Genomic DNA, 27,074 nt, shown 5'->3' with positions numbered 1-27,074 from the left:
ATTCAACAACAGTTTATACAGTTTTAATACTTTGAGCTATAACAGTTATGGGTTTAGATTTGTCTGGCATGGGCTTTTAGGCAGAGCCTAGTTAATTTACCCCCACAAAAACATTACATGTAGCAGCTTGACAATGTTCAGCGTTAGTCGACGGAGCGTTTCACACAAATCCCTTCAAAGTTTCTTTTTATACTTGGATCCAAATCAAAGCATACCAAGAGTTTGCAAGGAGTGAAACAAGATGGCTAAAAACAAAATGGCTGCCAGAGAAACGGCTACAGATAAGATTACAAAGAATGCCACAGATTCTTTTTTTCATATTTTTGGACTTCCATGTAAGACCCGTGCTTCAACACAATATCTACACTGCTGTTACTTCTGAGGGTCCGAATATCTGGAGGAAAAACAGTGTGCAGGGGTCAGCCGGAAGGTTAAGGCTTCCTGGTTCATCTTCCCTCCGCCATGATCATCTACTGGAGGATTAAGATAATCCAACTGGCCTTACTGTGCCTCTCCACCTCGCTCTCTGCTGCCAACTCAATCAGATCAACTCTTGTTCTCTTTTATTCACTAAAGGTGGGGAGCAGGAGGAGTGTGTGTGTGTGTGTGTGTGTGTGTGTGTGTGTGTGTGTGTGTGTGTGTGTGTGTGTGTGTGTGTGTGTGTGTGTGTGTGTGTGTGTGTGTGTGTGTGTGTGTGTGTGTGTGTGTGTGTGTGTGTGTGACGGGGGACGGGAGCACACTGAGTGCTTGCAGTGTGTTTGGGCAGTGGTGTGTATGTTTATGAATGTCTGCATGTGTGTGTATGTGTGCAAGTCGGTCAGCAAAATGGGCTGAGGTTGCGGTCTGATGGGGGGGCAGACGGGCTGAATCATTGTTCTGGACTTGTTTGAGGCTTAAAATGTCAACATGGTTCAGCTCTGCTGTCCCAGTTAGCCAAGCATTAACCCAGACAGCCGGACTGACCACGGGTGTGTTTATGTGTGTGTGTGTGTGTGTGTGTGTGTGTGTGTGTGTGTGTGTGTGTGTGTGTGTGTGTGTGTATGTGTGTGTGTGTGTGTGTGTGTGTGTGTGTGTTGTGGTCGCAGACAGCGAGCACAGCAGCGGGGCTATCTGCTAGATCTGCCCATGCCAGCGGATTTAAGCAGGATTTAGCAGCGCGCAATGCATTTGTTGTTTTTTCTGATCCCTCGCGTTTTAACAAGACATCAGGGGGCTGGGCCTCTCTTCTGTCGCTCTCCTCTGTCTCTCCCTTCTTTTTTCTCTCAGAGTGTAATCTCACCTTATCTATAGCCTCTCATTTCATCATCACACACATCATTTCACCACTAAATAACTGACTCTTCAGACAGGCCCGGGGAAGGGAGGACCGTGACGCCTCCAGAAAGAGACTGACAGAGGAGTGTGTAAATGTAGGAAGGGGGCTTATGATCACCATCCCTCCTCCTCTGATGTTAAACACTGGCAAACGGCCAGCCATTGTAAAAAAATTATCATTTGCAATACCAATTTTCTTAATAAAAAACAACTAAAAAAAACCTGAAAATGAACATGATTGGATTAGACCATTCTTCTTAGACATGGGGAATTACCAAATAAATGGCTTTATTCACAAAAGAGATAAATGCGACATGAAATTTGCAAAATGACCAAAATCCTGGCCATTAACCCCCACTTTTTTGGCAGCACATGATGTCATGAAAGCATGTGCGGGATAGGACCACACATATGAGGAGGCTTGGGAGCGGGTAAGACGTTATTTCCACGCTATTGTGTGATACTCATGGGGGTGAAGGGAGGGGTTTCACTAATTCAAGGGCCAATAAGAGAGAGACCGCGGGGTCTGCTTTGTCCTAAGGCCCCTAACAATTTGCTGGTTTTCAACAGCAACACTCTGCATGTGCTCATACGTGTGTGTGCATGTGTGTATCAGCGTACATATGTTTTCTTGCTTGTGTGTGTGTGTGTGTGTGTGTGTGTGTGTGTGTGTGTGTGTGTGTGTGTGTGTGTGTGTGTGTGTGTGTGTGTGTGTGTGTGTGTGTGTGTGTGTGTGCGTGCACTACACGTACATGTGTCTATGAAGACACGGACACAATCAGCCTCTAATTGGATCTACAAGATGCATCAGTGAGGCATAAACAAGTTTCCATGGCAACATTAGGCTTTGTTGGTGACCACCCCCTCTCCTCCCCACCTTCTCTCTATCCCTCCCAATCTTAGCCCCTCTATTTCTGCTCCCCAATCTCATTCCCTCTTGCTTTATCCTTCCCTCTCATTCACCTCCTCAACATTTTCCTCATTCTGTTTTCTCTCATCCCCCTCTCCATCATCCCCCCACCCCCTCCCCCTCCTCCTCTCTACACTCACAAAAAAAACACCTACAGAAAAACAAGCGACAAACCAGAGGGAAAAAAAGAAAGGCCAGGCAAACATCACAATTAGACCTCGATTTGTTTCACTCAACAAGTAGGTGTTTTCTATTTTCCGTTTCTTGGTAGAGAAAATTGTTGGGACCTTTTTTTTTATGTTCCAGGCCCCCAAATAAAACAATGAGCCTCACACGCCACCTTGCCATTTTGCAACCCATTTATTCCATTATCAAAGCGAGCCGCAACAATTAAGATGAATAATTAAGATTTTCAAAATCTTAATATCTTAATATCCCTGAAGGATTAAATCATAAGCCGGCCCCTGTCATTGATTCAATTTTCCGAGCAGGCCTCCTATTTGGCGGTTAGATAGCTATCCTAAGTGAATTCTCCGCTTCTGTTTCCCAGCCTTTGTTAACTGTCTGCTATAATGAGGCTCTGGCTGCTGTGGAGGTCTGGAAGCGCCATCGCAGATGGGAAAGAAGCAACATAAAAGAAATAGGGCAGCAATTAGTGTTTAGCCCAGTTTAAAAGCCCTCCACTTGGCAAGCTGCGGCCCAGCTCCAGTCCAGGATGTGAAACTAAACTGGTGGGCTGGGACTTTGTCTCCTGTTTGTCTCTCTGTTGGCTTAATCAGCCCACTCCGGTGCTACACACAGCCACGCAATGGAGAGGAGGAGACGAGTGACTAAAGATTATTGTACTTTTGAGGAGGTCGAAAAGGGAAAAAAGGGGGGAAAGGGAGGTTGAATTGCACCTTTCATTCATGTTGTCTGGAGACTTTATAAGACCTGTTGATGAAAGCGGTTTGAGCGCACAGAGGAAGAGCCGCGCAGATACAAAACGACGTTCCTGGGAAATGACCCTGAACGTGAGGGAACTTTTATTCCCCTCATGTCAAACGATGTGGATCTGCCTGGACCAAACACAATAAAGAAAATCATTTTCAAAACAACCAAATGAGGTTGGTTTTGTTTCATCTGGATAGCTCCATGGCATGCTCAATCCTGTAAAGAGCTTATACAAACAGGCCTACGCCACAGCACAGCAGAGAGAGAACAGAAAACAGAGGAGAAGGGAGGAGAGAGGAGAACCCCCTCCTCTCTCTTTTTACATTCCACTGGTGAATATGAGCACATGATCTCACATATGCTACACCACCACCACCACCCCCCACCTCCCAGTACACATACACACACACGGATGTGAGAGCACACAAAAGCACTGTGGGGTGCATCCTGGACCTTCCCAGCCCAACTTCCCAGCCACCCCTATTCAGGCGCCCTGCCCTCACCGACTTTCGTATAAAACGCCGCCTACACTAAGGCCCACTCAAAGCCCCTTACAGAGCCTCAAACCAGCCCTTCCCCCTGTGTTCTCCACCCCCGTCCAGTCAACTCAGGCCTCTGCCCCGAGCATAACACTGGCAGGCAGCCTCGGCCCCTGAATGAAAGGACTCAAGACACAGGAACTGTGAGAGAAAGAGGCAGAAACGGCTCATATCAACAGGATGGTGTCAAATTGATTTGTTCCTCCTGAGCAGCAGCACGAACATGCCATACATATCAATTAAAATCAGTTATCCCCCCACGACGTATACAGGCCCATCCATCTCTACCAGGGGAACATGCCAACAGTCCAGGTGCAGGTACTACCTCTTGTTCTTTCGGTCTTGTTTCTGCAGCCCAACATTCAATCTTTCCCTCTGGCCTTTAAAACACACGAGTGTGTCATGTAAAAACAAACGCAATCATCACCACAACAGGTACTCTATTCCCCATGCTCTCAGCGTGATAATTACCACGCCAGGAAGAGTGTTTCCTGACCAATTATCATTTCTCTCTTACATTATCTACAAAATCAGCGTGGCTTTTTCTTTCCACATTATTATCACAGATGACACTTTACATACAGCAGCCATATTTACACACGTCCCAATCAATATTCCATAGACTTCCCAATGATGTTATGGCTTCTCATGAAACATTACACAGTAATTCACCCACATGACAGGGTTACACTTAAGTCTGTGAAGAACACAAAGCCGCATTATCCAAAGAGTAATGTAGTTGAGCTCTTGTGTAACACATAGAGAGGCGAGGATTTAAAGCTGATTCACTTGCCCGAGGCACTCTACGCTTTGTGTAATCATAGGGTACAAGCGCATCCCGTTCGCATTCAAGTCAATCAATATTAAATAATTGTCTGCTAGCAGGGACTGTTTCTGCTTCAAACCACTTTCAGATCCATCAAGATAGAGATGCATGCTCACTTGGCCCAACAATGGAGACATTCAAACATCAGCTTTCTGAGATGGCTTCGCTCTTGATGTGTGGTTAAGATCCACGGAGCTCTGTTGACATAGTGTGATCATTTCGTATAGGGGAGAAAGGCACTTATCATCAAACTGTCAGTATGTTTGTACGGCTCCAGATAATTTCATGTCACGTGACCTTTTTGGCTTTATGACGAACTGATCTGAAACCAGTTTGGACCCCTTCACCGTAGGAAGGTGAGTCGGTCATAGGCCTGCGCCCGTAGCCAGCGGCTCAGTCCGACTGTTTGTATACATAGCTGGCTTCTGTCAGGCTGTCACAAGGGCAGATGTTCTTAGGGAGGCCTGTCTATAAACACACACACATAAACACACGCCCTGCAGTGTACACACACCGATTTCCTCACATGTCAAACCTGGTAAACAAGTCGCCTCAACGCTGGTGCAGGCCACACACACATTGAGAGACACACGAACAAACACAAGGATCCTGAAATTAAGCAAAACAAGGGCCATCTGGCTCCAGGATTGTTAAGCAAAGCAGGAAGGATTTGACCCTTATTATAGAAAAGCAAGACAAACCTGCCAACGGGTAGTGGTATTGAATAAACTATAAACTCAATCCAAGTCGCATTTAAACTCCAGTGGGCCTGACTTGGCAACAGTGACTTGCTGAAAAGCAGAAAGCTGCGTATTTTACCTCTGTGGTGTCCCTATTAGAGGGACATAAATGAAGATGTCAGAGGCAAAAAGCGAGACAGAATATCCTGAATTCCACCCTGCAGAGAACTGCTTTTGTACGTGTGAACACAGACACCCTCTCTCTCACACAGACAAACACACACTAGCTTCAGTTAGCTCAGTCAACAGGCTGGCATGCAGAGCAAATCAGATTCAGTGTGACTCATAACAGTTGCACACAGGCAAGTTACAACACACACACAGATGAGCACGGCTGACACACACCTCTCATGTTCACCAAACAAGCTCAGTATGCTTGCCCTCGATCACTGTCACATGAGGGGCTAGCATCACACCAATCGGCTGCTGTAATGAGCTAACAAGATGACGCCCAGATGGCCTTGCCACAAGGAGGACAGAAGTGGACGTTGTTACAAGACAAACAGGCTGAAGAGGACTGTTGAGCGAGAGGAGTGTCAGAAGTCATTAGGGAGGAGAAAGAACATAATCTGTTTCTTCTTATGGCCTCTGTGGTTTCTGTCAGTGCAGAGCCCATCCCTCTCTAAGAGCAGGGGAGTTAAGCGAGCATGGGTGTATGCGGTTGTGATTGAACGTCATCCATGGTATCACTGACAGCGAGAGAAGGCCCAGACTGCTGCTCTCTGCCTCTGCACTTATTCATCCTGGATCCCAGGGACTGAGCTCTTCCAGCTGGAGAACCAAGGGGTGGGGGGAGCAAAGCGAGGAGAGGAGAAGTCTTGGCTTGCCTAAATGACGGAGCTTAGGTCAGTTTCAGCCTGAGTTTAGCCCTCATTCTGGGGATGCTCTATATCACACACACACACACACACACACACACACACACACACACACACACACACACACACACACACACACACACACACACACACACACACACACACACACACACACACACACACACACACACACACACACACACACACACACACACACACACACACACACACACACACACACACACACACACACACACACACACACACACACACACACACACACACACACACACACACACACACACACACACACACACACACACACACACACACACACACACACACACACACACACACACACACACACACACACACACACAGCCAGCTGCCTCCCATCACTGAGGAGCAGCCACAGATGGGCTCTGCATGCTCCGTAAAGATCTCTCCACAGGCCCAGTCTACAGTCACTGCCAAACCCGCCTGGCTAGAACCCACTGTATGCATGAATGTGAGACTTAGTGCGCAGATATGTGTGTGTGTGTGTGTGTGTGTGTGTGTGTGTGTGTGTGTGTGTGTGTGTGTGTGTGTGTGTGTGTGTATGATGGGGATGGGGGCGGGAGGTGCTGCTCAGTCGTAGAGAGAGGAATCCCCCAGGACTAAGAGCTGCACAGCAGAGAGTCAAGAGCTGGACAAGGATGCAAGGTTGTAATCAGTGGCGAGCAGAGCAGGAGGGGAGAAAGCAGGAGAACCTCCCAGACGAACAATAGCATCTCTCACACACCCGCCCGATTGTGTTTCATTCCCACTTGGGGGGAGTGAAAGGAGAAACTAGAGAGAAACAGAATCATAATCATTATCAAACCCATGCAGCTTGCCCCGGTTCTTACCCAGCAGCCCTTTTTCTGCTCTGTATCTCCAACCCCATCAATAAGCCCTCAGAGAGTGTTCCTCAGAAAAACCAGCCTTTTAATGTTGCTACTCAATCGGCACGTCACATGTACTAATAAACACACATGAGCACGCACAAACACACACAGCCCCATATTATACATTAGTTATTTACATTCTGTATGGCTTAGAAAAGAGCCAGTCGTGGTTATATTAAAATTTTCGACAATTGCCCTCCTATCTCGGCATGGTTAAAAATGACTAGAGGGATCACAGGTTTAGACTGAATAATGAGGCAAAGTGAAATGCTCACTGAGGATGAAATCGAGATCGTCAGCCTATGGTTTATAGCTAAAGGTAGCTAATGTTTCAAACTCGTGCTCAGAATGAATTGGCTCTCGACTCTCACCAGAAGGAGAAGGAGGAGGAGGAGGAGGAGGAGGAGGTAGAGTTTGCCCTGCTCAGCAGTATTTTGGCAGTGACACATCTGGCAATCAAATCAGCAAGTGATCAGCCACAAGACATCCCCCAAACAAACCTGACACCCATTACTGATGAGGTTTTTCTACTGCGACATTTTGGGAAATATACTTATTTGCTTTCTTGCCTTGAGTTAGATGAAAAGATTGATACAGCTGTCGTATCTGTACGGTAAATATGAAGCTGGGGCCAGCAGCCTATTAGATCAGTTTAAAGAAAAAACAAAACAAAAAAAAACAAGGGGGAAACTTCTCGTCTGGCTCTTCCGGAAGGAAACAAAATCTGACCAGCACCACCCAGCAACACTGCTACGTGTCACTTTTACACTTTGCTTTTTGTACAGATTAAATATATGGGATATGACTTTGTAGTTAGTGAGCTTTAGAGGTGCTGGCAGAATGTGTTAGCTTTGGACAGAGCCAGGCTCTTTAAGCTAAGCTATGCTAACTGAATGTTGGCTATAGCTTCATATTAAGCGTACAGACAGAGTGATATCTCATCTAACTCACAGTAAGACAACAGACAAGTCCATATCTTTTAAAGTTCCAAAATTGCAAAAAACAAGATTTTCATGTCTTTTTTTATTATAGAGCAGGGTGAGGTGCTATATAAAATGCTGTGAAAGTATCAACACTCTCAATCCTGTATTGAGAAACTGTGACTTTTTGAAAGGGAGGATTTGGAACAGAGGGTGAATACAGGTAGATTCAGACAGACAATATGAGAAAAAATAATGTGTTTTTTGAACGTCAAAGCATGTAAACCTGTTCTAATAAAAGCCCAAATACAAGTATGAACCTGGAAATGAGCACAATATGAGGTAGAGACAGGAGACTGATATCTCATCTAACGCCCAGCAAGAAAAAAAAAAGTGTATTTCCCTATTTCTTAATAGAATAGGATTCTGAATCCTTGAAAAGATATTTATTGTTTGCCTTCCCCCATCCATCTAAAGCACGGTTCCTGCTACAGAAAGATTTGAGTTGGTCTCATCCAGAATTAAGAATATACTGCTTCCAGTTTAAATTTATAGCAACACTTTATGATCAAAGAGGAGTTGAATCGATATTTTACGAGTCTGTGTATGTTGTTAACAGGTGTTAATATGACACAGCCAGAGAGAGTCTGGAATACTGGAGGGAAACCAAAGCCTTCCTGGAAGAACAAAGGAAAGACATGGCGCACAGAAAGCAAATCAATCAATCTCTGCCGGAGCACGTCTGCCTTTGACAGCATGGTTCTGAACCTAGAAGTAAAAGATAGCACACAGCAAAGTTCAAAATACTTCCATTGTTCATCTGTCAGTGTGAGAGACAATTGCAACGGAGAGGGAGGGAAAATACTAACACAATATTTATCTTGCGTCCCCTTCCCTACTGACTCGCTCTTTTTTTTTAATGTATTCCTGCTATTGTGAGGAGTGCTGGGAGATGGATGGGTAGAGGAGTCCGGTAGGTGATATGTGTCTGCTACAAGCACAGTGCAGTCACTCTCACATTTCCCCTGTCTCCTATCTCAAGCAACGGCAATAATTCAGTCACCAACCGTTTTTTTTTGTGCCAGTTCAATTGTCGGTGGTTGGTGGTTTTTCTTCTGCATTGTTCTTGAAATTGCTTGCCTGGGAAACTGGGAAAGTCAAACAGCTGACGAGATGTCACCTCGTGAACTCCCTCCTCAGTTTTCACACACTCGCAAACAGCCACGTCGGCGATCTGACACACACTCTCCCTCTCAAGCATTCTCTTTTTTCGCCTTACACACACACGATTCTAAGGATCTCTCATCAACTGCTTGTCAAGCTCAACGGCACACAGCACAGTCTTAACAGGCTGTGAGCTGCAGCTTCTCTCATGCAACAGACTGCTGCCTCTCAAGGCTGGCGACATTTGATCGTATCACATCAGACATGTGAGTCTCAAGATGGCTTCTGGTCATCCCTTCGTTCACAAGTCACGGTAAAATCTGACAGTAAATCTGAGGGATTTCCGTCGAGTGTGAACTTATTCCTTTTAAGTGAGTTTGTCATTAGCCTAGAGCGACGAGAACTTGAGAGAACGTGTGTGGTGCAATAAAACTTAGCTTTCACAGTCATTTCCCTGTAGCGATACCTGTTCACTCACTGTGCATGTCCGTACCTGGGCCTCACACATGCCTGTTGTGACTGGTCATGTGGTGCTGCAAAGGGGGGGGGGGTGACCTGAGGAATTATCCTGTGTTCAAAAATGGACATGTGTATGCATGAACGCACACACACATGCACATGTACGCACATTCTTTAAAAGCCAACAGTAGCGAAACAAGAGAAGATAGGCCTCACTGTGTGCGACTGACAGAGTGAATTACACGGTGAGCTAAAACACTAACTTCCTGTCTCACACAGCAGCACTGAATGGCTTTCAGATGGATTTCGCAGAATCTTGTACAAACAGTGAGTCAATAATGGGGTAATGGCCAATCGTTGAGGAAGAACAATTCACAAGTGATTTGAGGCGAAAATGTGTGTTTAGGGCACTTTGCACCACAGTCTGTCACCCAGCCATAACAAGGGCGCTCTGCCAATAGGTTCCATTTGCAGGTCTCGACAGCAGATCTCAATGCAGACATTGGGATATTCCTGAGCCCTTAAAGGTCCCACATTGTAAAAAGTAATACTTCCATGTATTTTTTTTATTATAAAGTAGGTGTGAGTGCTATATAAATACTGTTAAGATATAAAAAATTTCCAACAACAGAGAAATGCACACAGCCCGCATTCAGAAACTGTGCCTTTAAGCAAGCCGTCAAGCTTAAAGAGACAGGGGCTAAAACGGAGTGTTTCAGACAGACATAAAAATATGTCCCCTTTAATATGTGACTCAATATATACCTCATGGCAGACAGGCGTCAGAGACAAAACAAATCCACTAAGGAAAAGCTGATAAGTCTGTCTCTAACGATTCAGGAAGCCATGAAAGCAATGACAAATTTGTGTTATAAGAAAACGTACAGGACATTTTAATCCTTTAGCACTTTGCCTCTGATATTTATGCCAGTCGCCCGAGCTTTCATTATCATAAAGCGTGTTTAATATTTCTCAGCTGTGCGAGAGGACCGTCACACTACAGATGATTGAGTGCACTAGATTTAGTGGCTCTTTCTGTCGCTCCTTCTCCTTCTCCAGCTGTGTCCGCGTACTTCAGGACCTATACACACGACAGAGGGGGCAACTGAAAGAAGAAGGGAGGGTGGGGGGGAGCACTGTGCAAGCACTGAGGACATGGTGCCAACCAGAGAGGCCCACCGTGCCTCAGTCCCATCTCTCCAGCTGAGGGCTTTGATTCGCCTGATTGTCTCCAATATTGAGACACACAATAAACACAACACTTGGCGGCCATTTGCATTTCAAATCAGTCCCTCTCAAATGGCCTGGACAACCCAGCTACAGCCCTCTGGGATATCACTCATCTGACTGCAAAATAATGACACAATCATCGCCATGGATACTCTCCTATGGCATGCCATGAGCAGAGAGGATATTAATACACAGGAGTGCTTGGAGGACTAAATGAATCAGCCAGAAGATTAGCTGGATACCAGGTTAATGAATGCGCCACGCAGGCAACTTCTCCCGTCTAGCATTTGGGGAGCGTTCGCACCTCCCTCCCCCCCAAAATCACTAGCGGCAAGTAGGCGAGCTAGCAGGTCCACACCTGCTTCTGCAGAGCATGCTGCAACAGGATTTCGAAAAACACATCTTTCAACATGAAATTCTGACTATGTAAACTTCAGCAGATTGTTTATTGATAAGGCCTCAAGTTGCAAATTTCCACCATCTGATTTTGCCATCCTGTGAAGTGATGACCTACCAGCATGCATGGCTACGATATGATCCTTATCTGCCATAGAAGTCTGTTTATGTTGGGCTACGTGAAATAGTGTGTTTTCCGGATGTTAACAATCATCAATCAATGTAATTGAAGATTGTTAAGATAAGATAAAAGCTTAAAAAAAGGGGCTTTATCTTTAACAAACTGTCCCAAAATCCTACATCTGTGAATAATAAAACCCCATCTGTTGGCTGTTCCGGTGCTGTTTTCATTGACTTGACAACATGATGGTAATAGATGCTTGCAGATAAATGAGAGCAAAGTGACATGCAATCATCCACGTTTTAGTGGCCTTGATGTATTTGCTTTAACAGTCACCCGGAAGATGAGAACCTCAAATTTATTTCAGAAAATAACAGGCACATCTTATGAAACACACGATTTGACTTGCAAATCACTCAGATGATTCATAACATTAACGATGCGCGTCCGCCTTCTTTTTTCAAGCGAGCACGCCTGTCTGCCTGCATGCGTCCAAGTGTGTGTGTGTGTGTGTCGCAGATGCATGTGAATGGCAGCCTGTCAGTGAAAGAGATGTCATTATCTGGTTGACGTCTGTGTGAGTTGTGACCGGGGGCAGGGTCACATCACTAGCTCTGCGGACAGGAAACATTACTTTCTGATTTCCCACTAGAGAGGAAACACTCTTGTCACAATCTGCAATGCCACTGTACGACCTCATTTAGAGGTTATTGCAATATGTGTGACAAAAAAGTGCCTGAGTGGATGGCAATAGCATGAAAGATACTTATCTCAAAATCTTTTTTTTTTTTTTTTTTTTTTTAAAAACAACATAGTGGGGATTTTTTTCCTTTGTTCGAAAGGCCTTGAAGAGAGGAGTTTTAGCAAACCTCTCCCCCCCTGTCCTTAGCCTTTGACTTTTTCTGTGTAACAACAATACAGGGGCTTTAGTTCAGTGTCCTGCAGTCGATCTGTTAGGGCGCTGATAAGAGAAGCTGATGGATAGGTTTAATCAGCCGAGCCCAGGGATCAAGACCACGGGACAGATCAATCAAATGCTGTGTGGTTTATAAAAGAAACAGTTTTTATCAGTGTCACCGGGGGTCTCTGCCTACACTTTTTTTTTTAACCACTGAGCAAAGAAACCAACATTAGATCAGAAAACTAAATAGAGAAAAAATAGAGAAAGTATCTTTGGTACATGTGTTGAAAAGCTGCACTAACTGAAGAAAATCATAAGCCACTTGCAGTGAAAAGCACATCTGTACACACTGTAAAGAAACTATTAAACTCCCGAGGCAACTCTCCGACAAAACATAAAGCTAAATGTCCCTGGTCTCTAACATAAAGAACTAAACCCCTGCTGAAACATAAAAACTTAACTGAAACTAAACTAGCGCTGAAATCAAAAAGGAACACAACAGAAAGACCCCCAAAAAAGATGAAAACTATCGACAACAAACAAACAATAGATCTCCATATACGAGAGCACTAGGCGGGCGGGCGGGCCCTCTTATAACTGGGACACGCGTTTCTTTAATACACAGCTGCCTTCTGAGTCTTAAAAGCAGCCTCTTATCAGACAATTTGAGTGACATGTCTATTCTCTGCTTAAAATCTCAGCTCGTGATTGTAAAGGACAGCTACACATGTCCCACCCAATCCAAGACAAATTAGTTGCTCTTTCTTTCCTCCCTTGGATGGGAGATCTTATCCAGGCGGACATGCTTAAGTTGTCAGTGGGTTTCTAAAACCCATATTGAACAGCATATTGACTGATGCAATCGCCGAGACACACATCATTAGGCTCATTAACAGTGAATGTAAAAGGGGAGGACGGCCTAACTGGTGCAGCGGGAGTCTGTGTCTCCTCTGATAACACTCGCCTTTAACAAGCAGAGCGGAGGCAAGATTCAGGCTGTCGGTATTAAAATGAAATGTGTGTGTGTGTGTGTGATATGCGTACTAATAAATAGCTTGTCTGACATGATGCTATTCTCATTCACACACTTTGCTCTGTGATAACCAGGCGGATTGTGGCCTCGTAAAGACGCTCCATGTGTTGTTTTAGGAAGCCATTACAAACTGGGCCGTCTCCATTACAAGGGCTATCTGATCATTATTACCGCCATCTGTAACGCACGCTCAAACATTAGTCTGTTAACCACAGCTGCACACACACACACACACACATCCAAACTACCTTCGTCCCGCTGTGATGTGTGTGTGTGTGTGTGTGTGTGTGTGTGTGTGTGTGTGTGTGTGTGTGTGTGTGTGTGTGTGTGTGTGTGTGTGTGTGTGTGTGTGTGTGTGTGTGTGTGTGTGTGTGTGTGTGTGTGTGTGTGTGTGTGTTAGCGGCTGTTCACCTGTCACATTGCGGCTCTCGGGTCAACACTTTTTTAGTTCAACCTATTTAAAGGAGGAGTTTAGCACACAATGAAAAGTACATGTTTTCTCTCCTGGTTGTAGTGCTTTTTTTATCAAGATGGATTGTTTTGGTGTGAGTCGTCGAGTGTTGGAGATATCGGCCGTAGAGATGTCTGCCTTCTCTCAGATATAATGAAACCAGATAGCATTCGGCTTGTGGTGCTCAAAGCACAAACAAAAAAAATACATTTCAAAAACTCAACAGCAATTAACTCAAAACTGGTTGTGAGCAGTTTCATGTAGGAATTTGATCACTGTGCAGACGGAAAGATACTCATGGAAGGGGGGCTTGTAGTTTGAGCACCAAAAACCTGAGTGCCATCAAGTTCCATTATATTGGAGAGAAGGCAGACATCTCTACAGACGATATCGCCAACATTAGACAATACATAGCAAATCAGATTTTTTTTTTTTTTAATGTATGTATTTTTAATTTTGGGGGGGATTTGTCCCTTTAAGCGACACTGAGTGGAGCACTGCAGTGCCGTTGAAGTACTTGACTTGCAAGTCTCTTTGCGAGGCTGAACCCCAACAACCGTGCAATGCAATCGCAATCTTCCAGCCAGAACTGCCCTTCAAAGGCTCATCACAGGACGCACATCTAATGCAGAGAGAAGGCCGGTTAAAGCCTTAGCCCGGCATACTGCTTTGAAGCGACTGCTCCAGCCCCTCCAATAGGAGCCAAATCATTTCCCTTCCCTCTGCCATTCCATTGTGTGAGAGGTGCACCAGGCAGCTCTATTTGGTGGCCGCATGTGGGGCGCCTTCAAGGATCACGCCACTCCATTCCAGAGCAGGGCCACTACAGGAAATGAGACTCTCCCGGATGCAGAGGGGCTTCTTCTTCTGCGATAAATATATTCATGCATTCATGTATATTTCAAATAAGAAGTTGACTCAGCCCGCATAATGCACATGCAAGGTTCTGACTTTCAGATTCTTGACATACACGAGGTGCTACAATCAGAAGTGTATAAATAAATCAGAAAATGCAGCAAACAGAACTACTAAAAGCAGTGACACAGGCCCGGGCCACGGCGCACAGAAGGGACTTGCAGAGGTTTGTCTGCAAAAGAAAAGCTTTCATCTCAGAGACAGGAGAGAAGAAGAGAGGAGTGATGCGGCGGAGGTTCATGCTGTCATGTTTCACAGTGGGGGGACTTGAGAGACAGATGAGCACAATAGTTAAAAGTAGTCAAAGTTTTCCTGTGCAGAAGAAAAAAAACGGAAGATGAGACAGCAGAGCTCGGAAAGAGTGCCACATATCAAGATTAGCAAGTTAAAATCACAGTGTGAAATATTATATTTCAGAGCCTTAAGAGGAAAAACTACCAGAGTTAGTCATTAAATCGAGTCAACGCACCGCCTTCGGTCGTATTCTCTGAATAGTTCATAAAGTAAGCGGAGAGTGGTTTAGGATATTGTGTTTGCTTTAGCAGACCTTCGCTCCTATTTCCAATATCGGAGAGATGAGAGGCTCCCATGGCCAAGCACATCATGGGGGAGAATAAACACACATCTGATGGGAAACATGTGTGTGGGAGATGAAACGGCCTCCCTCATATGAATGGGATGAAATATAGACCTGTGTCCTGCTGCGCTCCAATCACGGCCGTAAGAACTCGGCGTGGAGGGGAAACGGCAGACCCCCGACAGACTCTCTCACTCAACACACACACAAGCTGCCAATATGGCCATTCTGTAGCGGATTCATGCAGAGGCCAGAGTCTGACAGTGACATCTCCATTCACTCTCAAATTCTTTTTCACACACACACACACACACACACACACACACACACACACACACACACACACACACACACACACACACACACACACACACACACACACACACACACACACACACACACACACACACACACACACACACACACACACACACACACACACACACACACACACACACACACACACACACACACACACACACACACACACACACACACACACACACACACACACACACACACACACACACACACACACACACACACACACACACACACAGGCCATGGGAGGAGGAGCAGTGCTAGGGCAAAAGCCTTTCTCTCTGCCATGGGTCTCTGTGGGGTTTAGCATGGCATTATGGGAAGATTAGACTTTAAAGTGCTCTGCTATCTGATGTCATTGTTGGTTTTTACGTTGTCTGGATGGCTTGTGGAACTGGGACCTGATGGCAGGCACATTTCTCTCCAAACAAAATGCTCAGTTTTGATTGATTGCAGGTTCCTATTGTATTTGTCTGGTATGGCTCTATTGGAAGAAGAATTAGTCAGACAAAAAGTCATGGAAAACGCTCCACATCTGACTCCATCAATCAAGTCAGCAATCAAAATAATTCAATTAAGAGACTTAAATCCTGCTGGCTTACGAGTCCCTGCTCCAATAGCCCAGAGACAAACTCAATTTACTGACAATCCATACATGATAGCATTAACTCCACTTTAAGGCTCAAATCTTTTTCCATTACTTACATTTTCTCAATATCAAGGGAAATGCAAAGGAAATGGCTCACATATACTGTTTACTTAGGGAGACGACTACTCGGAAAGAATTAAATAAACAAGAGCAACTTTATATAATAAAATTGCAGACAGGCTGTGCAGACAGCTAAAGTAATTTGAAAGTTGTTTAGAAGGACTCATTTACAAAACACAGAAACTTTAGAAACGTTTTTTATAGATCTGGTAAATGGCCGTGCATCTGAGATGCAGGATTGTGGAAAGACTGGGAGAGGGAGGTTGCTGAATATGTGTGTAATTGTCATCCGCCCCCCCCCCCCCCCCCCAACCGTTTCCGAGGTGTGAAAGGGAATGCAGGGTTGCACTGGGGTGTCCCAGGGAGAGGCGATTGAAGCGTCAGTCACAGCTGCCACACAGAGCCCCGGCGCGCAGCAAATCCCAGGACCGGCCCTCGTGGGCGGAGGGGCCAGGGCCAGGCCTGGGAGCAGCGGGTGTCCTACAGGCCCTTTCTTCCAACTCCTCTCACCAGCACAAGGGGGACCGGGATCATGCTGGGAGTTTGCTTAGAAATGGCTGAGCCAAAACTCGGCAGAATGGGTTAACGGAGGCATGCATGCACACTCACTCACACACAAACTCCTAATAGTTTTTGGGCTGTCTGTCTTGCCTGTGGGCATGGTGGGAAAGAGATGAAGTAGAGGAAAACAATCTGAGATAAATCAAACTTCCAGTTAACATAATTTACAGCACACACACACACACACACACACATAGTGAAAGAAAGGGACGTCTAAAACAAGATTACTGGAGAAATGAGTGGTTTTTGCTTGATGCCTGGGGAGCCTAATTGTGGTAAAGTCCTGAGGATTAAACACTGTGCCATTTCCATGCTCGCCCTAATAGTCTCCATGTCCTGCCCCTGTATGCCGTAGATGGATTATGATGCTTTATAATTAACATGGAGGAGGGGGATGTTACAGACCGCCCATCTGCCACACTGACACACTTATGGGGGTATCCCTTGGGAAAAGGGGGACACTACCTCACAATTCCATTACTTTATCATTCTATCATTCCATTATCCCACCACTCCATTCAATTACACTGTCACTCCATTAGTGTACTCATAACAGTGAACAAAGCGCTCCATGATGATCATTAATGGTATGTGCAGAGCTGGTTGGGTATGGTCATGCCTCATCCTGTCTCTACTTGTAAAATATTATCTGTTACAAAAGTAAGTTCCACTTAAGGGGCCACGGGTAAGGGGTTCGACAGTTTCCATGACCAATTTTAATTATATTATGTATGTTTACATTGAGTGACAAAATTCCTTTTTGAACAGAAAATGTTTTTTGACCAAAGAAAAGGTAAAATTACTATTGAAGCTATGAACCTTGAGGAAGATGTTTTTTTGTTGGTCTTGATTTTTGGTCTACCATCTTTTTGTAATTTTGTAGATGCTATTGGAATCTCCAGAAAAAAAGTAGATAAAACAAATATAACAACTTAAGACTGTTTTTGTTTAATATATATTTTTTATAATTTCTTAGATGCTGTTGGAAGCTCCAGAAAAAGTGCATAAAATGATTACTAAAACTTCAGCTTCTGTTTAATGTTTGCGGTTGTAAGTGTGTAGATGCTTCTGGAAGCTCCAGAAATGTGTAAAAAAATGACTACTAAAACTAAAAAACTTAACTAAAAGATTTTTTTGTAATTTTGTATATGCTGTTGGAAGCTCCCGGAAAAAAAGCATGCAAAACTACTAATAAAAACTTAAAAACACTAAAACAAAGACTTAGAAAGCTTTTTGTCTTTGTTTTGTTTTGTTTTTTTCAATTCCATGGTCCTTCTTGAATACTCAGGAAATGCTTGTACAATTACTTACTTAATTTTGTAGCTCTGAAAAATGGCCATAAAATTAGTAGTAAAGCTAGTAAGTAGACTTTGAGCATTTTCTAAAATGTAGTTCTTCAGCACTAAAGAAATTATTTAAATATGTCTACACTTGCATCATAATTTAATAACTTTCATTTCTCATCAAAACATTTTTACCTATTAATAAACATGCACGCTTCCTCTGATCCCACAACATTGTTTATTGTCATCCCTCGCCCCCTTCCCCAAAGTCCTGGCACACTAAATTCAACTTCCTACATATTCCTACAGAAGTCTTTGGAGTGCCACAAACTAGGGGAAACAGTTCCCTTGCTGCCTGTGTGCCGGTGACGACTCATGACGTCTTCGACAGCTTGTAGTGCAGCTGGCTGTTAAGGTGGCCTGCCCGCTGCCTTTGGTGCCTGGCGCCTGATCAGCTCTGCCTCTACAGCACAGAGGGGTTCTCTGAGAAAGAGTTAAGTCTATGAGGTCAGTCCAGAGGAGGAGGTTACCAGTTCCCGAGTTGGAGCCCCAGGGGTAATGGTTTTAGAGATGGCTGTCACACAGATCCGTTCCACTGTCCACACCGCCGCTGATCTCCACCAATCCAAGTCCGCTTGCTTTTCAAATTGCTCAACTTTCTCTCCCTGTCCCCCTTTCTTCTTTTCTCCCTCTCTTTCCCCCTCGCACTGACACATGGAAGTAATCTGGGAGCTCTACGCTGGACTGAAAGGATGTGCGGTTGAGCCCAGGGCTGCGTTTCAACGCTCTACATTAGCTTCCTTTCCTCTCCTATTTAATCCCCTTATTTTCAACTGCTCTTATGTAAAAGAACTAAGATGGCAAACAAAAGGCCGACTTTTCACTGCTTTTGCCCAACTCCCCCCCCCCACAGACACACACACACACACACTTCCTGTAACTCTGCATCCCTACATTTTTCGCCTGATTCAGCTGAAGCGCAGGCGAGGCGACGAGAAGAGATCTTAAGGGAAGCTTTCCAGCGCCTGTGCCTCTGCTTGGCAGAGCTGGAGCTGATGGGAACTTCCTGGTTGCTGCCAGCCAGGCCTCCATCTAATGAAGCCGGGTCGCTAACAGCCTGTAAGGCAGCCACTGTGTTCAGCCACTCCACACTCGTCCACTACTCGGCCCTCAACACTTTCACAGGGGCACTCTGGCACGCTTCTAACACTTCCTTAATGCTCCTCTGTGGCTGGACAAAGAACAATGGCACACTGACATGCACTCTCAAGCACTCATTCATTTCCATAAGCTTATACTTGTCCCTTTCATATGAGACTTTAATTGCAGTGTGAACAAATAAATTGAGTAAGAAAATGAACAGTACGTATAATGATGAGCAATTTATTTTACAAAATAATTGGGCTCGAAATTAGCGCACCAGATAAAGACCACACATCCAATACTCTGTTTGTTTTGGCCCGCTTTAATTAATGTGGTCTTATTACCCAAACAATTATGTCGAGTAGCACAAAGTTTCAACAAGTTTAATTTTCTGTGACTCAGCAGACAACCAAAGCCCTGTCTGTCACGCCCTATGTGGGAGTCTAGTACTTCCAAACTCTGCTGCTCAGGATTATTTCAAATAATAGTCTGTTCTAGGGCTGTAATTAACAATTATTTTCATTATCTAATTATCCGTCTATACCTTAATTGGAGCAATTAGTTGTTTAGTTTATAAAACTATGAAGCAACAATTTATTGAAGCCAAAGATCACACAAAGAAAAAAACACACAACGTTATTAATTCAAAAGCATATAAAAACTGAAACATGGTACATTCTCACATTATGTGAACAATACATTCTGTGAGACAATATATATTAGTGAGATTTTTCTATCTTTATATTGTGGTATCTATCTCTATGGTTGTGTAAACAGGAGAATTGCATCAATGTGATGAAGTATCTTGATGTGTCTGGTTTTTGATTCCCAGGATAAACCTAAAAGATACTCAGACATTCCTGTCTGGTTAGTTTAACCAACAGTTTCACAACTGAGCTTCTAAAAATTATATCACAATACTCTGACATTGTGATAATATATCGTATTATACATTAAAGATTTTATGGATATTTCCTACCCCTGATAGATTATCAAAATAGTTTGTTTTTTATCTTTTCCGCTCTTCTTCCAACTGACTCATTGCATTCAGCTGTTGTCTCAGTCCCTATTATATGTCTTGAAAGGAAACCAACTCTAACTCTGGGTCATGAGAACCAGTTGAGATCTCATACATGCACATATTAAAAAAAAATTTAAATTAAAATGAGTTGCAAATGCTCCCAAAGCCGGGGACCGAAACCCAATTTCATGTGCGCGACTGTTTGAATATAAAGAAATGAACGCATCAATAACACAAGAAACCGAATGATCAGTTTTCAGTGATGTGGCAGCCAAACCACCAGTGAATAAAGTGAGTCCATCTGGAGTGAAACCGTGATGGAAATTTTTTTTTCCTTCTCTGAAATAACCTAAAGCGCCGCGACCCCTTTCCGAGCCCAGGTGCCCCTCGTAGATAACCAAACGAAGAATCTGTCGTGACACACACCGCTGAAACAACAGACATGCCGACGCAGAAGTGCACACACGTAAAAGCAAACGCAGCTGTCCTCGGACTGAGACACAGGGTGCCTTTACAGCACCATGGGCCAGTTGCTTTCCAGAAGTATTTCGTATTGGTCAGCCCCTCTCTCTTTCTCTCTGAGTGGGGCTCAGGCTCTGAGCCTTCTCTCTGTGTAATGAGATCTTTATCAGAGGGAAACACGATCAGAGTCTAAAGGGGGAGAAAGGGGGGCAACTCTGGGAAGCAGGGAGAGAGAAGGTGTATCGCAAGGGGTAAAGAGGGCAGGCAGCGGGGAAGAAACAAAAACAGGCCTCTGACCCTCTCAGCAGTGACCCACACCGCAGCGGAGCAGCAGAGGGGAGCGTTCACCGGACTCTTTCGCAAAGAGCCAAATCCTGTTTCTGTTCTAGTCCTGAAGTTTCACTTGACTCATGTTCAACAGGTTGCGGCAGTTTCAACCACTGCAGTTGCAGGGTGTTTGTTTTTAAGCTCCTACTGAAATCCTTGTTATATTTAAATGTCAGCTCAGTGAAGCGTTCCTGAACACCAGTTTACAGGAGTCAAAAGGTTTCTCTGTGTTCCAGAACAAACCATTACAAAAATATACTCTGATAATATCTTGTTCTAAAAAAAACAACGATAAGGCAGACGTTTGTTTTTTTTCCTAATTACCTACTTCATTTTTTTCCCACCCCAATTATCTTATCAGAAGAAAAGCTAATTATGAAAACAAAACTTGAATTTTAATGAGGTCTTTTGTGTAAATATTCTATGAATAACAGCCAAATAAAATTATGTTGTTTTGAAAACGTATTTAAGAGTAAACTTGCCACCTCAAGTTTTTTTCCCCCTCTTAAGAAATGTTCTCTTTTGGAAAACATGTTTGTTAAATATCACTAATCAAATCCAGCTTAATCATCATCAAACTCCCTGAACCTTTAAACCATGCAAGCACATTATAAACAAAATCAGCCAACTGTTAAACCGTGAGCCAGGCAGCTGAGGTCAACGGACAGTAAAATAAGATGAGTAAGAAAAGGCCCACAGCCACAAAGGCTTGAGCTGACTTTTATCAACACAAACGCCTCTCTCCCTGTTATGCTATTTTGTGCTCTTTTTGTGGGCTTCAAACTCGACAAAAAAATGTCTCCAAACTGTTTCCAAGCCTCGCCGAAATGTGAGGAGGTCAAAATCAGTGCAGCAGACTTCCTGGCCGGCCCGTGGCTGTTTCCTCGCTGTGTGTTTTCAGAGGTGTGCAAATGTGTTTCTGGCCTCTCTCCCCATCATTTTGTTTGTCTCCTGGGCTGCTGCAAAACACGCTGCAGTGGCTACGGGTCATGAGGTAAATATTAGCTAAGGAGAGGACGTGCAGGAACCACTCATAGCATAGCAACCTTGTCAGATTATCATTAAATCGGCACCCCTGCAGAATTCCTTAGCACACTGTGAGTGTATGAGTGTGTATGTGTGTATGTGTGTGTCTATGCCTGTACAATGCTGCGCAAGCTTCAGCCAAACTGATGGGACGTGATCAGTCATAACAAAGTGACATTTTCGGTGTGTAATCCCACTCAGCTAAATAAGAACTAATCCGATTTGCTCTGATCAAATGTTAGAAGCTTCTTTACCGGGGCCGAGGACATTGACACATCCAGGATTCTTCTGCACGGCTGCTCCTCAACCCCCAACTTTACCCCCATGCCATTTCACTCATCCGGCCTCAAATTAAATATCAAAAAGGTCTCATGCATCCTTCAGCAAAACTAAAACTCAGGGATGTTTCTTCTTCTTCTTCTTTCCAGACGGCACTACAGTGATGATGTATGTTGCCTGTTCAAGCATGCTGGGAGGAAATCAATTAAGCAAACCCCAGTTATTGATAATGCAGGAGCGAGAGTGATAGCATCCTCACATGGAAATCCATAATAGCAGGAAGGCTCAGTGGGACCGGCACAAAAGCCTGAACACACATAAAGAAAAGAAACACACACACTATAGTGTCCCAAACCTGCTGGTTTCCTTCACTTTGTCTCATAACTCATGGCATGCAGGGAGGAACTGGTATTGTTATAATGTGAGTGTATGTGGAACAGTGTGCAAGCAGAGGGCCACATTAATTTATTAGCTGAGGCAGCAGTGCTCCCCAAAGTAGGAACAGGAAGTAAGACATCGTAAATCTAGATAAGTCACCAGATAGTGTACCTACTGTACATTTCTATAGGCCTCTCTTAAGGCGTAATACAAGGCCAAGACAGAGAGATGGAGTTTAAAACAACAAACAGTGAAGACGGATGCTGATTGCTGTACACATATTCCTGTTTTTTATTGCCTATCAGACACCGCTGCTGACAGATACATTTCAGAAGAAAAACAGGTTTGTCTTTTGTTATTGCGAAGCCTGCACACAGCGAGATAATTGTCTATTGTTTCCTAAGCGCAGAGCAGCAGGATAATTAGGTTGAGAGAACACTTTGCAGAGTGCATTATTGTTCTACTGTGAACTTTATGAAATATTGGGCCGGCTTGGGGATTTTACAAGGAGCACAGTGGAGAAACAGATGGAGAAATGATCTTCCAATCCCCTAAACCAGCGTGGTAACCTTCTAAGACATTCCCTGCAGGTGAAATCATCAATCAATAAATGTCTCCCCCAATTTTTTTCATGTGTCTGCCCATGACTGACACTAAAATGTGGGTTTTTGGTGCGTGTGTGTGTGTGTGTGTGTGTGTGTGTGTGTGTGTGTGTGTGTGTGTGTGTGTGTGTGTGTGTGTGTGTGTGTGTGTGTGTGTGTCATATCTCTGTCTGATGACGCTCATTGTTCCACTACCTCTGCAGCACATAAGTCAAATAAAAGCTGATGGGCCGTAGTCTCGCCATTAGGACCAGGCCACACACACATATCTACACACACTTCAGTGAACATGGCAGCAATATTCATACCCACTGACTGCACAAGGAGCTACTATGACATCTGACATTTGGGGGATAAATCATGGATTCACTTGAATGAGTAAAATCTAGTTATAAGCTGGTCGAGCTACTCTCCATTTCCCCTCGGTGCAGTGAGCTCAAATGAAGGTCAGCTCCTCATGAAATACAGGAGAGGTTTTTTTTTTCCCTTATGTATGCTTTCCAACATCATGCAAATGTGGGAGTCAAGTCTAAGTGGGTGATAATTGTTACCAGAGCGTATTTTATTATCAGCAGTCTGGGCTCACTCTACTTGTTTTGATGGGAATAATATGAATCTTTAGAAAAAAATGTCTGGCTTCAGAGCTTGCTTTTTAAGACACTTGATTTGATGTTGTGTGTGTGTGTGTGTGGGGGGGGGGGGGTACACTGAATCCAAACCAGGACAATTAAGACAAATTAAAATTTGTTTCAAGCATTCAGTTCCTCTAATATCTGAAACCATCTTATCACACATATGTGTGGGCAAACTAAATTTCTGAGAGAGTTGGGACGCAGGAGTGTGTGGCCCTTACAGAAGCAAAAGTATAGCACCAATGTTCAGCACTCCTGAGACACACTGAGAGGAGAAATATGCTCAATCCAGTTAACTAGACCACACCTTGACACACTTGGCAAGCTCTCCCTGACTTTCATTATCCATTCTCCAGTCAGATAATTACATCAATTACAAGAAATCGTAGAGAATGAGGGAATAAACTCTCACAAGTCACACAAGATAACTGAAGTGTAAAAGCGGACTTTGACCCCTCTCTGGTAATAAAAAGTGACATGGCATGTTGTCATACATTGCTATAATTACCCATGTAATGTTGGTGTTTTAAGTGAGGCCTACTGTATATTGTATAAGCCTGAACCTACTGTGTTTCTTTGGTGCTGGGAAATCCCCCACTGAGAACTAAATCAACTCAAAACTGTGTGGCGCAGGAATGACAATTAAAACCAAAAAAATGCATTATGTTCTTTTTCAGATAATGCCTACATTTAACTGAACATGTAACGCAGCTTGCGCACAGTGGCAACTTTTTTTCCTAATATTTGATAGTCCTCCATTACGCACACACCCTGCGAGTTTGGCGTGCGTGCACAAATGAAATTCGAGAACTTACTTGGGATTCTGCGAGCTCCAAATGATAGTCTCCAAGGATTTCGCAGAAGGTAACGCCGACCTGCACAATAAAATAAAGATCCAGAGGTAATACTTCCAACAACCGAGTCCCGCCATTCTGATCAACGTCTACAGACAGTGAGCCGATAACTCAGAGCGTCGGACAGTGCGTCTGGCAGCCTTTATCTGTGGTTCGCCCTGTGGGGAGGTGAGCAACGATCAGTCGGGAGCATGTGAGGTCGATATCAGATACATGTCCTTCTGTCCAACCTTTTTTTTTTTAAAATCTGCCTCAGACCCCCGTGTCCTTGACTGAACTGCCCACGAAGCAAAACCCTCTCGGTTTCTTGATGAGGATCTGGGAGGAAAAGCGCAGCCCCCGAGTGTCCTGCTTGACCTGTGGCTGAGACAAAAAAAACAGCCGCTTCACGACCTTCTCACTCCGTAGAGACAAGTCAACGAAGCGATCTGACGTGCGATGAAACAGACTGAACCAATCGCACAGGTTTTTTTTTCCGGAGACACAATTTTGTACGATGCGGCTGCCGGTGAAGCGCTGCGCCGTGCCTTTGTCAAAGCTCCCCCCGACGGTGTCTCTGTACCTGTCGCTGTATATAGCCTACAGATGGCCACATTCATCCATCAGTCACAACTCCGCAGCACGCTGGGAATCCCGAGGTCCACTTCATTCCAGTGTTATCTTTCACTCCTCCTCCTACCGCTATTCTTCTTCGCAAAAGGAATTGAGTTTCTATTGTAAATATTCCCTCCACCCCTCCAACGGCTCTCAGCGCCGTTCCGCGTGCGTGTTGCGCTCCAGCAGGGTGTACAGCCTTCTAGTCCGACTGGGACATGCTGCGTGGCCGGTGCGTAAATAAACTGGAGCCTACGTATCCTTTTTGCTTGCTGCTGCTCGGGCACACAAGCACAAAAAAAGAAGGGAAAAAGTGCTGAGGAAAACGGTTAGACCTGCTCGCCAGCCCGCTTGGTGTCTCTAAATCCGCTCGCCAACATTTCCGTGCCGGCAATGTGAGGTTTTTTTTTTTTGTAACCGTGTAGAGCACTCTCTGCGCTCCGGTGAGTGCAGCAGCTCGAGCTCAACTGTAACCCGAGTCGAAGTGGAGCGCAGGGGGGAACAGCCCACAGTGCGAGCCGCGGCCAATCACAGAGCTCTGTCCGAACTTGGAAGCAGGAAGCGTAGGCATTTATCGGGACGTGGAGGGAGAGGGAGGGGAAGGAGAAGGGAGGGAGTTATTGGGTTGACCCCGCATCTCCACCTCCCCCGACCACCACCACCACCACCACCTCGGCCCGAGCCATCGACCCAAATTGAAATGGACTTTGGAGTTATTCGTCATACCAAATGCTTTGGTGAGGAAAACGAGCGTGATAGGCTCGCAGAGCGTGCGTAAAAAGTGCCTACAGGAGAAAAAAACTTTGAACCCTTTAAGCCCAGGACCTGCTTGTCCTTGTAGATCCCGGATGAAGCATTTATGCCATAACATTCCTTTAATATAGGCCAAACAAAACGTCGCCATAGGGAAATATAATTGTGGCAGGATGCATGAATGTGAGATATGTTCTCTCTGAAACTATAGGCAATAAATTCAGTGTACAATCTCTTTAAATGTATATATAGTTTTCAAGAATCTATAGAATGTACTGTATAGAATTGCACTATGTTATTTCGGTGCTTTCTTTTCTATTCTTTGAAAGGAATGATGATTAATGGTCTTTTTGGATCTCTTTCTGGTCCTCCTCTTTTGGGATAATGAACTGCATGAGAACTTAGTCTCCAGTGTCAATAGACAATAGACGGTCGGTAGCCTATAGTCATTGGGCCATTCATTCAATGAGGAAGAAATGCTTGACACATAATTGATCATGTCCATGTCTGTGCCCCTTTTGTGTGCATGTATGTGTGTGTGCGAGAGAGAGAGAGAGAAGAGTTTCTCTTAATTTTGCTGCATTTATTCAATCAATGCCGCCCCCTAATGGTTGTGATGCAATTGATTCATGGAGGGGAATTCAGTATAATCGGAAAGGAGAGATAAGACACATTTAAAGGCATGTCTTATGGTTCCTGAAGTTATTCTTTATTACATCCCATTGTGCCCTGACAGACCATAAATCTTTATGAAACATGATCAGCTTCAAACCACAATGCTTATGCACTCTTTTATCTAAGATTATTTCTGTGTGCGTGTTGAATGTATGTGTGTGTATGAAGCAGTGATAACAGGGGCCACAGAAGCTGGGATCGTCATGGTTACATGAGGATTTCTGGCTCAGCTTCACCTATACCTCCAAAGTACAGGGAGAAGGTCAGGAAGTCGTTCTTTA

General features: G+C 44.4%; 1 protein-coding gene across 1 annotated transcript in view; it reads right to left on the bottom strand.

The window, feature by feature from the left end:
* The window catches only part of efnb1 (ephrin-B1), a 60,408-nt gene extending 34,605 nt beyond the window's left edge, over window positions 1-25,803 (bottom strand). The window contains exon 1 of the mRNA XM_083914809.1: window positions 24,733-25,803. Coding sequence (XP_083770935.1) covers window positions 24,733-24,848 — 116 coding nt within the window. The 5' untranslated portion in view covers window positions 24,849-25,803. The remainder of the gene's footprint in view (window positions 1-24,732) is intronic.
* Between the last annotated feature and the right edge of the window lie 1,271 nt (window positions 25,804-27,074).

Source organism: Echiichthys vipera, assembly GCF_963691815.1.
Source record: "Echiichthys vipera genome assembly, chromosome: 6".
Taxonomy (NCBI): domain Eukaryota; kingdom Metazoa; phylum Chordata; class Actinopteri; order Perciformes; family Trachinidae; genus Echiichthys; species Echiichthys vipera.
This window is presented reverse-complemented; position numbering and strand designations above follow the sequence as displayed.